General features: G+C 52.1%; 1 protein-coding gene across 1 annotated transcript; it reads left to right on the top strand.

Moving 5' to 3' along the window:
* The first annotated feature begins 159 nt into the window (after nucleotides 1-159).
* TNS4 (tensin 4) lies at nucleotides 160-13,957 on the top strand. Its single transcript, XM_077806016.1, has 13 exons — nucleotides 160-432; nucleotides 493-685; nucleotides 5,957-6,410; nucleotides 6,898-7,322; nucleotides 8,513-8,599; nucleotides 9,347-9,466; nucleotides 9,860-9,952; nucleotides 10,271-10,348; nucleotides 11,198-11,269; nucleotides 12,080-12,248; nucleotides 12,806-12,874; nucleotides 13,206-13,232; nucleotides 13,828-13,957. The coding sequence occupies exons 1-13, from the start codon at nucleotides 160-162 to the stop codon at nucleotides 13,955-13,957; spliced, it is 2,190 nt and encodes a 729-aa protein (XP_077662142.1).
* Nucleotides 13,958-15,513: the final 1,556 nt, after the last annotated feature.

The following is a 15,513-nucleotide window of genomic DNA, read 5'->3' as shown; positions in this document are numbered from 1 at the left end:
TCGTTCTTTGCATTCTGTAGGTTCCCTTCGTGTGCCTTCCGCTTGAGACGGCAGATTAAAGAAAAGGTTTGTCGTGGCCCTGGGCGGAAAAAGGCAAGTGGAGAACTCGCCTCCAAGACAACGCTCCCAGGCTGAATATTAAGGCAGGAAGCCGAAGTGATGTCTCAGGTCATACCCAGCCACGTGCTGCGGGTTGGCCAGACGATATGTGTCGCATCCCAGGAAGAAAGCAGAAGCTTACATCCAGCCAGGAGCCCCTGCTGCTCTAGCTTGACGACAAAATGTTCTTATTATTCAGCCGAGGGTTGGCTCAGCCAGCCTATGATGGCACAAACCAAAGCACGGCTGCTGCCAAATGGGGGACTGCATGGACCTAACTCGAATGCCACGTTCACCTGTGTGGCCTCTCCCCCACCCGGGAAAGAGCGTCCTGTTGCCTCTTTGGAAAGAGCCGGTCCCACACATCAGCCAGAGGGTGAGGAGGAGACTGAGGGGAATCCTGAGGCCAGTCCAGTGTCTCCGACCCTGGACGTGTCGATAGAAAGCCTGAACCAACTGATCCTAGAAATCGACCCGACCTTTCAGCCCCTCCAGCTCAAACCAGACAGCAGCAAGAAGTACGCTGCCCAACCCACATCTCCTGGCAACGCGGCTGTGACCGAGAAACCAGACCCAGATTTATTAGGTGAGGTGAGGGTCATCAACGTACAGTGGAGCCAGCGAACGGCGAGCTCAGCCCTAGCAAAGTAGCATGAAAGTCCCAAAGTGTTTCCATGCATTGCCCGTGCCACGTGCAATCCCAGAGAATTCACCCCGGGCAGCGGGCAGGCACAAGGTGGAGGTGCTGCCCAAGTCCTCAAAAAGGACACTGGTGAAACGTAATTTTACCCAAAGTACAGTCAGGGTTTGGATGTGATTCTTCTTGCCTATCACATCAGGGGCAGGCAAGTTGATTTTGTCGCTGGGCTGGCAAGTTTTCTCTCTGACTTCCATGGGCCCCCATCACCATAATGTCTGAGGCCTCTCTCAATCCATAATGTATTTATCCCCATAGACCCTCTGTGCTGCAGGGCAGAGCTGTTATCCCCATTTCACAGCTGGGAAACTGAGGCACAGATAGGCTAGGTTAGTGGAGGAGCTAACAGTTTACAGTCACCTGGCTGGACTTAAAGCCAGGGCAGGTGTGTGGCTTAATGAGGGGTTAATGGGTAAGGCAGGAGCTCAGAAGTAAGGCGCAGGGGGCGAGTGAATTAGCATAAAGATCAGAGCAGCCCGAGCCTGCAGCCTGTGGGCCTGAGAAGAGGTGTGTTTGAGTTTTGTTTGTCCTGCAGTTTCTCTGGAGGGGGGGGGAACCGCCCTCAGAGGGAGGCTAATTAAGGTGCTGAGACAGACTTGGGGCTCTGAGTTCAGTTCGCACCTTGCTGCAGAATCCCTGTGTGACCCTGGGCCAGTCTGTTTCCGGTGGAGCTCCGCTCTCATTTAGGCCCCCAAAGCAGTGGCTGGACTTTCAGCAGAGCCCCATGTGTCAGGTGCAGAGCGAGCTCCTTCGAAAGTCTGTCCCCAGCTGTGAGAGCGAACCCCGCTGCTGGCAGCAACAGAGGGAGAGCAAGGCTTAGCCACTGGGCCCTGCGCAGAGCCGGGTTCGCCGGCACGCTGGTGAACGTAGCACCCACCATCACCACCATGGAGGTCGCTCTCTACAGCCGTGGGATTGTTCCTAAAAAACTCTAGTGTGTGCTCAACTTCTGTGCCTCAGTTTCCCCATCTGTAAAATGCAGCTAACAGCACTGCTTTACCTTGCTGGGGTGCAGTGAGGCTAAGCCCTTCACAACTGGGGAGGCACTCAGATAGCGTTATGCTGGGAATGACATAAGGGGGCAGCTGAATGAGCTGGAGCCCGGGCATATCGACAAGGAACAATGGGGAGCGGCTGTGAATGGCAACACGTTCCCCTGGGTTCTTGCTGCGAATTCTTTTGCAAGGCAGAGAGTGGAGGGGGACTGATGGCAGAGAGTGGCTTGCACAAAGTAACATGTTGAGTGAAGACTTTTAGGGATGCGGTGGCCCCTGAGAAATCATTTCTGCAAAGGCCCTGGGTACGCCTGCAGGTTTTCCATTGTCATTCTTTGAGGAATGAAAATCCTGGTGTGTGCGTTTGAACCTTCCACTCAGGGAGAGTTTGCATAACCCACGGTGTGTTCATGGGAGATATTCATGGCTGAAGCTAATTCTCTCTAGTACTTAGTGGCTGAGAATGTTAGACAGGCCCTCTGGGCCCTGCACAGCATGGTCACAGTCAGGCTGCTGTTTTGAAGTCAAACCTGCCGCTTCCTGGTGCCAAAAAATTAGCTAGGACCATAAGCTAATATTAAATCCTTGGCAAGAGCTTCAAGACAGCAGGCACACAGCTGGGTTAAAGTGATGACCTGGAAACAGCCAATTATTTCTCCTAACAGGACCCTTCTGAGTTACAATCTTTCCTTCCTTTTTCCTTTGGAGGGAGACCTCCTGGATACAGTGTGTCCAGCCAGGAGCTGGTCGCAAGGGCTCTGGACACTAGTGAGCTGACACAGGGACAAACTGGTGACCGAGCCCTGGCCAGGACTGTCTTTGACAGGGTGATCGCTGCTTTTTAGCAAGAGCAGGGAGGGGAGATTTTGGGGAAAGGTTGAGGCGTGAGAGAGAACTGCTGCGTGTTTATTTTTAGTCGGGGTTTCTCTAAAGGACTTGACAAGCTTCCGGCAGATCTCCCTAGCCCTGTCGCTCTGGCGGGCTGCAGCACCTTTCGTGCTCCCCGGCTCACCCACTGGGCAGCAGTCTCGGGTAGGTCTGAGTTGCAATGGCAGCGTCAGATCAGCCCAGCCCGGTTCTGGCAGGTGGGGCCCCAGGGCTGGTGTTCTCTGCTGTAGCAGGCCCGGCATCGCTGCCTGCAAGGGAAACCCTTGCAGCCGTGAGTATCGTGGGCTCTGATGTGCTGGATGGGGCTGCTGATCCAGCTCCCTTCTGCTGCTGATCCAGCACCCTTGCAGCCGTGAGTATCGTGGGCTCTGATGTGCTGGATGGGGCTGCTGATCCAGCTCCCTTCTGCTGCTGATCCAGCTCCCTTCTGCGTGTTCTCTATGCACAGCCTGTTTTCTTTTAAAATTGGTTTCTCAACAGTAGACAGATTCACCAGCCCAATTAAACTGAACGTCTGCCAGTGCTTTGCCTCGGGGCCTGGCACCAAGAAGGCAACCAAAGAGTAACTTTTGTGCGGACTTGTCCTAGAACCTGATGCCTTCGAGGCCCAGTTGTTTCTTACAAGAAGCAGTGACCGCAGCCTTTGGCAATTAACCATCCTCCCAGAGTCATCTACTCACTAACCAGACGCCATAAGATAGCAACCAGGCATGTCAAATGAACAACAAGAAACACAAGACTTTTAAGAGCATTTTTTTATTACGCAAAAAAATATTCCATCCTACTGATGCCTTTAACAGTGGTGCAAGGAACGCTCCCAGCTTCAAAGGCAGGACGAGACCCAGCGGCTGGAAGCGGAAGCTAGACCCATTCAGGCTAGAAACGCAACGCACAGCGTTAAGGGTGCAGGAACAACGCACCCCGGGGCACAGTGGATTCGCCGTCGCCCAAAGGCTTTAAATCAAGACTGGGCGTCTCTTTCGAAAAGCTCCCATAGCTCAGCCAAAAGTGGTGGGCTTGATGCGGGAACGGCTGGGTGAAATCTGGCCTGTGCTGTGCCGAGGTCAGATGATCGTAACCGTCCCTCCTGGCCTTCAAATCTAGGAATCTAGACATACTTGGAGTGGATGTCCACCCACCGGCACTGGGCTCTGAATCCACTGAATTATACAGTTCTTATATGTCCATAGAAGATGAGAGTAGCTCAGATTAGATTTCATGTGCTCTGGCCCACAGCTGAGTCGGGCACATGTCTCTTCTGTGGTATCTGCCTTTCAAAAGCCGGAAACCGCCCAAAGAGCTGAGGAAGCACCTTGCTCCATGCTGGCAGTGAGCAGTCCCAGCCCCATCTCTGCCCAGCATCATCTCCCACCAGACACCACGGCCTTGGCTATTTCCTATTTAAAAATAAACCAGGATGGGCTGGTGAAAGCAGCACTTGTTAATGAATAAGGGACGCCGGCGGAGCCCCCAGAGAGCTCACCATTGTAAATCAGCGTACGGTGACCATGCACTGGCCCCTAGTATGTGGCATTTCTCTGGCTCTTCTCAGTGAGGATCTCAAAGCAAGTTACAGACATTGACTAATTGAGTGTCACGATCCCTCCTGCCCATTAGCTGTTTTGATCCCTGTGTTACAGACGGGAAAACTAAGGGACCGAGCGGTTAAATGATGATGTGCTAAGAGTCACATGAGGCAGTGGCAGAGCTGGGCATGGAACCCAGAAACCCTATCTCCTAGTCCCCCCTGCTCTAACCACTAGACCCTCTGTTCCCCTACCAGAGCCAGGAATAGAACCTGGGATCCCACTCTTAACTTCCAGAGCAAGAAAGCCGGTTAGTGTGAGTGCACAAGTCTGCAGAAATCTATTTTTGAAGGTTAGGCTTTCTTAGATCTGCTTGGAAACAAAACTTTCCCCTTCACAAGTCTGTGGACAGTCACAGCAATATACGAATACATACGTGTTCTCTTTGGGGTGTCCCATGAAAGAGAGGGACGTGAGGGAGAGCAGTTCTGGGATAGACATTGGGGTGCACATACTTGAAAGATCTTGAATCGCCTTGAAGAGCTACTTCAGTAACCAAAGGACTCCTGCCCAAACTGGGACAACGGACTCGACCGAACTGCTCCCCTGCCCCAGGTTCCGGCTGCTTTTGCTGCTGGAATGCTCAGCCCGGGATCTGATCAGCTAGAAATGTGCAGGTGCCTTGTAACCAGCAGCTTCGCTCTGCACACAAATGGCACCACGCTGATTCTGGGCATGGTTAGCAATGCTCCAAGCATCCAGCCACGCCTGGGAATAGGCGAAATACACCCTGTGCACACAGCCAAGCACGGGGCTGTGCACCAGGTGAGCTGTAAGTGGTATGCAGGAGCCAGAAAACCATCCCGCCTCACACGCCCTTTGCCCATGCGTCTGATGTGATCACTCACTTGGGAGTAGCCAGATGTTTTTTTCTTTAGTCAGGTACAAACTGAACTGCTGTTTAAGGAAGACAAATAGACGCATCCACCCTTTGCTACAGGCATCAACATGTAATCATCACAAGGGGTTCTGCGCTCTCCAAGATGACCAGACATAACCCTGTCTTCCTTGGGGCTGCTCCTGTTAGGCTGGGGGCAGGGCATTCCGGCTGTAATTAGAAGCAAAGTGTCACCATTTCAGAGAGGTGAGGTAGGAATCTGCTTCTGGGAGCTGTAATGCAAGGCCTGGCCTTGTGACGTGGGAGAAAGGGGTTCCTCAGAACTCTGGCAGGAAGCGGCTCTGTAACGTTCCCTGTTCCTTGGCTAATGGCCACACAACGCCTGCAGCCCCTGCGGGCTTATGAAGAAGGGAATTAACCACAGCCCAGGCCTAATGAAGCATTGAGGTTGCATCTAAGCACTAGTGCAGGGAAAGCACCGTTGTGGGTCTTGTGTTTGGCACGGGGGGGTTGAAATTCCCATCAAACACAAACTGTTTTTGCACTTGCAATTGTCCGTTGCGCTCCCTTGTTGTGTCTAGATTGTCAGTTCCCCCAGACAGGGACCACGTCACCTTCAGTGTGAATGTGGGGCCTGATCCAGATTGATGCCGGGAGGTGCTGTCAGAATATGATGCTGAGGTTCCAAAAGCTACCTAACGAATTTGGGTGCCCAGTAAATGGGAACTGTGCATCAAAATCCCCTGGGTGGTTTTGGAAATTGCAGCCTAAATCCATAATAATTCTCCTCCTATGTTTGGCTGATGAACCTGCCCAAATACCTTATTGTTAACCCCTCCCTTTTTCCCCCCAGAGATCAAGTACATCGAAATGACCCCCACCCGAGCCAAGAGCCATGAATCGATGCAAGGCTCCGCCAGTCCTTGCATCACTCCGCTCTCTATGTCGCCCCAAGGCAACTGCTTCCTGCTCCCAAGAGGGGTGCTAGCCCGGGACAACTGCACCCCGAATGGCAGTCTTGTCTTCTCGAGCCCCTCCGGGCCCGACAGCAACCAGGCAGCTCCTCAAAATCAGCCAGCCACTGGGAGCTCCCCCCAGACCAGCTACAGAGTGTCTGAATGTGTGTCCATCCCGCAGTGTGGTCCGAAGGATTGCATCTCCTATAGGCCAAATACTCTCCTGGCCACCTCTCCCGGCCTGGAGAGTTTGCGGAGGGCTTTGTACATTGGCCGGGCTCAGCAGAGAACCAGCAGGGTCTCCATGCTCTCCACGAGCCCGGGATCAGATACCAGTTACGTGCTCGGAAGGTAAATCCGCCTTTGTGATGTCTGTGCATTCAGCGGCTCGGGTGTGTTTCCGCAAAGAACGAGCCATGGCAGAGAGTTTCTCCACCTTTATGGAGATGGCCCCGTTCAGAAGCCAGGTGGGTGGGGATGGGCAGAAAGCTCTTGGGGGGTTCAAAGCCTAACATACCACAGTGCTGCATTCTCCCAGGAAACAGCAGATGTGCTGGTGCCCCCCTCCTGCCTTTCCGCAAGGAGCGGTTCATGTCGCGGGAAAAGACTGGAGAGTGGGAGCAGAGGAAAGGGCAGAAGAGGGAGCTGGCTGTGCCGGCAAATCCCACAGTGCTTTATTCCCCCCTTGGGTGGTTATTTGATGTCACAGGAGCCAGGCAAGGTTCCCCCCGCTCCACCCTGCCCCTAGGCAACCTCTTATTTGGCTTGCTGCATAGCACGTCAACTGGAGAACAAGCCCTCCAATTTCCCTGTACCTTCTGCTTTTCTTCTGCAGCAGCACCCAGTCGCTTCTCAACGATGATTCCGACTCTTACCAACCTGCCCACAGATTAGTGGAGAAAAGCCCCTTATCTATTGGCTCCTTCGGTAGCCCTTGTCTCACTTCCCCAGGCGTCCAAGTCCATGGTTTTGGAGAAGCTTTTAGCCCAGGTCCCAGTTCCAACAAAGTGAACACCTCTTCCTGCCTGCCACTCCAGAAGGGACACGCCAGCAGCTGTCCCCCGTCCATTGTTAACTCCGTCGCTGATATCCCCATACTGCTGGTCAACGGATGTCTGGAACATGGTGAGACGTCTCCCAGGATGGGCAAAGACTTCCAGGGTTCCGTCAAGCAGAAAATTCCACCCAGTTCCAGCTCCTCCTCAGGGATAAGCAGCTTGAATAAGACCTCTTCTGAAACGTCTCTCTCCTTCTCCACGAACGGTAAGTTGTGCCTGTTTTGAGTTGGAACCACTCTCTGTTTCAGAGTGAAGTTATCCAACACAGAGAATCCCATTGGGTTACCAAGGTGGAAAGACAGGATGAAACTGGAGATTGTGTTTCCACTTCCAATCAAGCTTTCATTTATAAATAGTTAATAAGACACTAATAGATATTGTAGATATCCTTGACGGTGTCCTTGATGGTGATAACCCCGTCATCAGAGGTGTTAGAGATGGTTATAAGTCATGGTTGTAAGCAACCTGTTGGACTCTCTCAAGATCTAGAATGATTGATTAATCATTTATTGAAATAGCTAGTCATCATTTTTAACCCTTCATAAAGTGGAACCCCAATATAAAGTGTGACCAAGATGTTGTATAAATGAAAACTCTCTCCTGCAGAAAATTGTGTGCAGAAATGTTCAAGAATTGTTCATTAAAAAGGGGGTTAAAAACATCCGGTAACGATGAGGTTCTGTAAAATTATAGGGCCCCATCCTCAGCTGGCGTGACCAGGGTAGTTCCATTGAAGCAGATGGAGCTTTGCTCATTTACACTGGCTGAGAACGTGACCCATAATGTTTTAATTCATCCTTATTTCAGGGCTAAGACTTTTTTGCCCCCATTTGTTTTTGGAGGACATCTAAAGATACCAAAAGTTTGGGAAACACGAGGTTCCTAGTTCAAGAGTAAACAACTGGGCCATTGTTCTCTGGAATAGTTTACGGGGGTAGCTTCCGACAGAGACTTTTCATCTGGACTCTCCCGGGAAAGAAAAGAGGGATGTCTCTCAACATAGCGCTCTTGACTTCAGTGGAGTTGGGCCGATACACAACAGCCGAGGACTAGCCTATTATCTTTCTGATCTTGACTGTGGTTTGCCAAGAAGACAATGAAGTGGGGAGTGAATCATGCTGGAAACCGGAGAGGAAGTTCTAATTGAAAGACTTGAGCAAACATTTAAATCCAAGCTCAGTTAAAAGAGAAGGAGTTCTTGTGGCACCTTAGAGACTAACCAATTTATTTGAGTTAAAAGAGAAACAGTCTTTGTTAGGGTTCTTCTCCCCTTAAAGATGCCAGGGAAGAGACTCCCTGGGATCTAAATACCTATAACACATGCCTAGGTCTCTCTGCAAAGAGAGAGGTTCGTGTCATGTGCCATGCATGAGGGAATGCCATTGTTTCTTGCAGGTCCCTCCAAAGATGGTGAGCCAACCATGAAGTTTGTGATGGACACGTCAAAATACTGGTTCAAGCCAAGCATTACAAGGGACCAAGGTAAAAAGAGTGGAGATTTTGTTGCTAGGCCTATCCCATTACCAAATCTACCCTTCTGCATAGTTCTTGGAGAGCTGCTCATCTCATGGGGTGGCAGAGGACCCGCAGACGCGCTATGCATCACTTAGGTCCCATAGTGACTTATTTCCTAATTGCATCCTAACCCAATAAAAGCTGGTGTTACAGGAGTGAAAGAGCCACTCACCACTCTACAGATGATGCTCAGGAAACACCAGGTCTTCACTCTGTCTGTGCTGTCCAAGTCGAGAAGAATACGCTCCCCTTTCTACCAATCAGTTGAGTGAGCTTGGTTTTGGAAAGGGCTGACTGTATTTTTCAATTCCCAGGATACGGATCCTGGCTGAAGTCAAATGCTTCTTGAATCACCCCTGTGCAGTAGCACCATTCTGGTCAGGTCTTCTGCAAGGACAGAGCCTGGACCTCTGAATTTAAAAGCTCAATGAGGCAACAGCTAAAGAAGCAGGTCCATTAGTTCAGAGGACCTAACATTAGCAGATTCATTAAATGAGGATATGCGGTCTAGCCACTAAAGGGAGACAAAGCACCAGACTGTTAGCTTGGGTTGCACATGCCTGAAGGAAATACTCATATGCACCCTGAAACCCACCCCGCTGCATTTCACTCCCCCCGGGGATGGTTACAGCACTAGACAGAGGGAATGCTGAGTTCAGAAATGCCGAAATGCCGCTTGCATTGCATGGGCAACCCTCTCCTCTGTGCCTTCAGCCATCCGACTTCTGAAGGAGGCGGAACCAGGGGCTTTCCTCATGCGGGACAGCACATCGTACCGCGGGTCGTTCGGGCTGGCGATGAAGGTTCTCAGCTCACCATCCAGCTGCGAGACAGGTACAGAGAGGCCTCTTAAGAACACAGAGCTAAACTCCCAGGAGAATCGCGTAAGCCAGGTTCAGCGGTTTGTAACGGAGCCAATAAGCAATGAGAGTTTTGCTTGATTAGGGACCCACCCCTGTGGGTCAGCAAAAGGGCCACACATCACTTGAAACCTCAAAACAGGGCTGCAGGGGGACGTAAGGGTCAGTGCCAAATTGCCTGGGGGTGGCCCAGAAGCACCATTGAAATGGCATTTTGAAAATCCCACCCTGCAGGTAGAGCTGAACTAAAGGGGGTCATGCAGTTACCGCCCAGCCTGGAGGCATGCAGGGAAAGTGGAGGGTCAAAAACAGGGTGGGCAGTAACACTGGAGATTGTGGTAGAGCCTCTCTTGCATTTTGCTTGAAGGTGAGGACAGCAGCGATCTGGTCCGACACTTCCTCATTGAGTCATCTGCCAAAGGAGTGCACCTTAAAGGGGCCAGCGAGGAGCCCTATTTTGGTAAGGATATGTCTGTCCTGGAGCGGCAGCTACGGGAGGAGTATTACATGTATTATGGTAGCACCAGGGCCCTGACCGCAGCTGTGCCTGGTGCTTGTCTACACCGCGGCGTAAATGCTTGTGGCAGACGCCTCCCAGCGTGTGCCGCGTGACCAGTCAGAGCTGCGCATACAATGGGTAAAAGCGCTAGGTAATAGACCAACGCCACCGTCTTCGCTCCGGCCAGCTGAGACCGGGGCAGGGAGGTGGGAGGACGTGGGAGCTGGTGGGTTCACGTGTTCCTGCCGTCCGGTAAGCCTCTCGCTGTCTCGGTTGCAGGGAGCCTGTCGGCCTTCGTCTACCAGCACGCCATCACACCTCTAGCCCTGCCCTGCAAGCTGGCCATCCCCACACGAGGTACGGGGCCGACTTGGAGGAGACCAGCGGGCAGAAATCCTGGGAGTTAGCGAGGGGGGCGGCTGGGTGGCCATTGCGGACACGTCTGGACTTCACAGCTGCGGAATGGCCCTCCCCTCCCCCAGTCCAGCAAAATGGGAGTTTGGAAGGGGCCAGCACATGGCACGCATAGGGCCTGGCCATTACCGCAGTGCGGACACGTCAGTGGGAATGGGGGACAGCACTGGTAGGTGGGGTCGGGGGTCAGGGAGAGGCATGAAGGGTTGGCAGCTGTAAGTGCCACTGTGGTGAGGGGTGATGAGGAAAACTGGCCAATACCTCCCTGGCTGTGGGCAGAGCGGACACTGTCTTCTCAATCCCGTGCAGCGATACCAACCCGCTGGCTGCCGTTGCTAAACCCAGCGAGCGGGCGGGGTGCAAGCAGCCTCTGCAGCAGTCCAAGGGGTCGGGGGTGCACGTGAGCCCGTAGAGAGACCCCTGGGCTGGGAAGAGGGCTCCGGAGAGCTGGCCCGGCAGCCGCAAAGCACCACAATCTGCATCAGGGCCGGAAAGGCGGAGCAGCGTGGACGAACAAGGAGGGGTCAGATCACAGAGGTGGAGGGAGGACACAGACACAAAGGGCTTGGAAGAGGTGGAGGGTGATGGTGGGGGATGTCCCTGGATCCCTGAATAGATGTGGCCTATTCACAGCGGGTGAAATTCACCCGCGTGCAGAGACCCTAAGACTTAACCGGCTCCTGGGCTCTGTGTGTCCTCTGAACAGAGGGTGAATTTCACCCCTGGCCAACCGTTGATTTCAGAGCTGCTTGCTCCGTCCATGCCTCACGGTTCTGTTTGTTCCTTGCACAGATTTCGCTGGCGGAGAAAATAGCCCTGAGACCCCCCTGGAATCTGCACTTTCTGCAAGGAAGCAAACTGCTGGTGAGCAAAGAAAAGCAACCAGGTTTCTTCCGGGCTTTATTTGCTGGAGGGGCAACTGTCACCATCCTGCAGGCCTTTGGACTTCACCCCGTGCGGAGTGCTTTCACCTGTAACACACCCGACACTGCGATTTTTTTTTTCACCGTTGTGATCAATTCTGACACAAGTCGCGGAAGCAGTGGAGGAGCAGCTGCCGTGAGCAGGACCCGTAGCCTGGGGGAGCGGGAGGGGAGCGGCGTTGCCAGTTTGCACCATTTTATCACAAGTCCTGTGGCCCCTGGTGTTCTTGTAGCCCCAATCCCAGGCATCAGGGGACTGCCTGAGAATCTCAGCTTGCTTTAAAATGAAAGGCAGCAGCCAGCTCTCATGCCTGAGAAACGTTTGCAAACGGCTCAAACCTCCAAAGGCAAAGGAAGAGAACCCGACTACTGATTTCTGAACACCTGGGATTTGGCGGTCCCGGGGCAGTGCTGTTGTGGCTGCTTCGAGCTGCTGTGTGGACAAGCATAGGGGGGCCTAATGGGGGAAGTGTAAAGACTCCCGGGCTAGCAGGATGTAAAGGTCATTCTCCTGTCCTGAGTATGCAGCCAGTAACAGGTGCGCTGCGGGCGAGGGCTGAGGACCAGGGAGAGAAATGTAGTATAATTATTGCGGGTCTGACTGTCGTGCCGTGGGCAGGGGCCCCAGTGCGCTAGGTGCTGTACAAACACAGAACAAAGAGCTGGTCCCCTGCTCGCTCTTCAAAGCAGGCAGGCGGGGCCCGCAGACCCAGCGTGGCGCTGACCTTGGTTTTGTGCTGTGCCCTTGCAGCCTGCAATGTCTTGTACCTCAACTCCGTGAGCGTGGAGACGCTGACCGGCGCCTCGGCGGTTCAGAAAGCCGTCTCCTCCACCTTCGAGTCGGAGACGCTGCCCGTGCCCACCATTGTTCACTTCAAAGTGACCGAGCAAGGAATAACCCTGACCGACGTCCAGAGAAAGTAAGGACGGTCATCTGGGACGAGCCTGCCCGGTCCAGCGGAGATGCTGGCGTTCGACTCCCTGGGATTGGTCAGGGCTGGCCGAGTGGCTAGATTCCAGCATGAATGGGGACAGGGCTGCATACAACCTCGTTATCTTAATCCTGAGCTTCCTCTCCGAAATGGGGCCAAAGCCTCCTCCCGGTTCCAGTGTTGCAAGCCCCATGTAAATTACAGGGGAAACTGGTCCTCTGGGACAAATTAATCCCTTCTGTAATTGGAGGCGTAACCCCCAGGCTGTATTTGACCCATTACATTTACTAGTACAGGGACAGGATTCCACTTGGAGCAAAGCCACTGTAACTGCCACTGGCCCTTTGGTGACGGGAGTTAGAATCGGGCGCTAAATTCATGTCACTGCTCAGCCGAGATAGATCTGATCCCAGCCCTTAGGCACCGATGGGCTCGTTAGGGCTCAGCAAGAATGGTTTGACTTTGAAGAAGTGTATTTCTCCCCATTGAGCTATCCAGGCGCTGCCCCTTTTAAAGCCTTCTCTTCTTCTTCTTCCCCTCTGCAGGGTGTTTTTCCGAAGGCACTATCCCCTCGCTGCCCTCAGCTTCTGTAGCATGGATCCTGAGAACAGAAAGTAAGTTGCAACTTACTCTGCAAGTCGGGGCAGTTAAGTTATTCAGGGTGCAGGCTGGGTGCTGTAGTGTTCATCTGACCCTCGATGGAAAATAACTGCCATGTGTCTCATGACCGGTGGGCACCGAATGGGACCAAGGACTGGACCTGAGTAGAAAGTCAAAATTGAAAGAACAGATCAAAATTCCAGATTTTCAGAAAAGACTAATCTGAAGTTCAGCTTTTTTCTGCAGTAAAAGTAACAGTTTTCTAGTTACACAGTAATTATACGCAGCTAATAAAATTAAATATCTGGATTTCTCTTGTAAGCTTATTCGTCTCTTTCCTTTCAGGTGGCAAAAGTACTGCAAGTCTTCAAGGTAAGCTTCATCCAAAGAAACCTCCCGAAAACGCAGGAGGAAAGGGGCTTCAGTTACGGGGTTCTGGTTATTTATATGGACATATTTCAAACAGCAGCTTAAACTTAAAAATTAAAACCCCAGTGATCGGAGGAGAAACAAACTTTAGTGGCTGGCTTGAACAGAGTTAGGAGAATTCATCAGTGCTTTGTAACGAACCCCTCCTGGAATGGAAGGGGGAAACAAGTGTTACCCATAGAGACCCAAACTTTGTAAGATCTCTGCTGTAGCTACAGCGGGGTGAATTTCACCCTAAGTGGAAAGAGCCCAGCAAATCTTTCAACTCCCTAATCCTCCCCCAAAGTTTTCTCAGTACTCAGGAAGTGAGTTCCTTTATGACTCTACTTTGTGTCCCAGAAATGTTTCACAGTCAGGAAGGTGACAGCGAGAAGCACGACCCCAGTATGTTTTTTTCTCGGGAACGTGATTGGGGAATGGGCCAGGTGGGATTGCTAGACTCAGACGTTCACTCTGCAGCTAGTTTCAGCTTGTTCTCTGCCATTTCTGAGTGCAGGCTAACTGGGCCTTTTTTTTTTGGTCTCTCTCTTTTTCAAAGGATCTTTGGCTTTGTAGCCAAAAGCCAAACGGATGCCGAGAATGTCTGTCATCTCTTTGCCGAGTACGACACTGTGCAGCCGGCTTCTCTTGTCATTGACTTTATCAGCAAACTCCTCCCAGAGCAATAGATGCTGCAGACCTGCGTAGAAGCCGTTGCTGGCAGTACCTGGATGCTGCTGAGCCATTTTCTGCCATTCTATTGCCACCCTGTTGCATTTTGGCAGCTGCTCCTATTTATAACTTTTGTTACATACTTTGATGTCCAGAGTTTCAGAGGAAGGTTTTACGCTCCCTGCTCAGCCCTGGGAGCCTCTTCTGGGATCAGATCTCATTCAAGGTCTCTGATGAGGAATCCCATGGAAATCTCTATCATGCCGAATGCCTTAGGTGTACGTATTGCAGCCTGCAGGAAGCCACAGTGGGTCAGATGGTGGATGAGTGTGCGACGGCTTGGATTTGCCTTGCAAAGTTATTTGCTCACTCATCTGGGGCGAGGAATTTTGTTCTTTAACAGGCAGGGAAAATATTGGGGCCAAGATTTTTGATAGTGATGCCTCTGTTTCTGGCTGCCCAGTTTGAGACTCTTAAAAGGATCTGAGCTCCCACCCTCCAAAACTCCGGGTTAGCACCGCCCGACCTCACAGATGTCTTGTGAGGATAAATGACGCTCTGCTACAATGGTACCTGGCACCAGGCGAGGACCTTCTGGAGACCGATAGGCCCTTCTAAGTAGCCTCCAGGTGGATTCTGCAAACCAAGGCCCCTCCAATCACCAGCTGATTCTGAAACAATCTTGGCTCCCTACGGTTTTGTGACTGAAATGTCAGGCGAAGCAGAGTTTTTTGGCCAGGGCTGGTAAATTTTTGTGCCATTTTTGCTCGGCTGGATTAGCCTGGATCGAAATATCCGGATCATGACCAGCGGAGAAATAAACGTTGACGTTTTCATGACCGTAAATGTATTGGCTTTTTGGAGGAGACTTACCTGGATCTGGGCCAGATCCTCAGCTGATGTAAATTGGCAGAGCCGCCTTCTGGGGCACTCCACCTCCTAAAGGAAGCAGGTGACTCCAGTAAGTAAGAGGCCCAATTGCATAGCTAGGGCATTGGACTGGGAGCCAGGAGCTCCGAGGTCAAGTCCCTTCACTCAACGGCCATCAGCTGACGGTCTCATCCCTGCGGAGCATGAGGAGATAAACCAGGGACTTGAGCTAGTGAGTCTGGACCTGGGAAATCAGATGGGGTGTGCACAGGTTGCAATACTCATTGTCTAATCCCCTAACTCAATCTGCTTTACCCACTTGATAAGCCAAAATCCTGGGCAGTTAGTTTGTTTGTGTCTCTTCGTCCATTAACTGCTGTATTTTCACAGCACATCCTGGGCTATTTACATAGGAGTAAGATGTTACAAAAGCATCAGGCTGTGTAACTCTCTGGGCTTGTTCTTTGGCCAGGACTCAGGCGGGCAGCCCGGTTTACTTAGGGGCAAGGCTTGGGGCAGCATGGTCTAGTGGTTAGAGCCCTGGACTGGGGCTCTGGAGGCTTGGGTTCTACTCCTGGCAGCTAGTGACCTGCTGTGTGACTGTAGGCAAGTTCTTCCACCTCTCTGTGCAACAGTTTCCCCTCCTGCTCTTTGTCTGTCTTTTATATAATGGCAGTGCCCAAAAGACCCCAGTTGGGACTGG

This window comes from Eretmochelys imbricata, chromosome 27, assembly GCF_965152235.1.
Source record: "Eretmochelys imbricata isolate rEreImb1 chromosome 27, rEreImb1.hap1, whole genome shotgun sequence".
In the NCBI taxonomy this organism is placed as follows: domain Eukaryota; kingdom Metazoa; phylum Chordata; order Testudines; family Cheloniidae; genus Eretmochelys; species Eretmochelys imbricata.
This window is presented reverse-complemented; position numbering and strand designations above follow the sequence as displayed.

What these genes read in the sequence shown, in the direction of transcription:
- TNS4 (XM_077806016.1), top strand. Translation starts at nt 160, where the DNA reads ATGTCTCAGGTCATACCCAGCCACGTGCTGCGGGTTGGCCAGACGATA. An exon ending in ACCAGACCCAGATTTATTAG is followed by an intron (nt 686 to 5,956) that starts GTGAGGTGAGGG and finishes TTTTCCCCCCAG; the next exon opens with AGATCAAGTACATCGAAATG. An exon ending in TCTCTCCTTCTCCACGAACG is followed by an intron (nt 7,323 to 8,512) that starts GTAAGTTGTGCC and finishes TGTTTCTTGCAG; the next exon opens with GTCCCTCCAAAGATGGTGAG.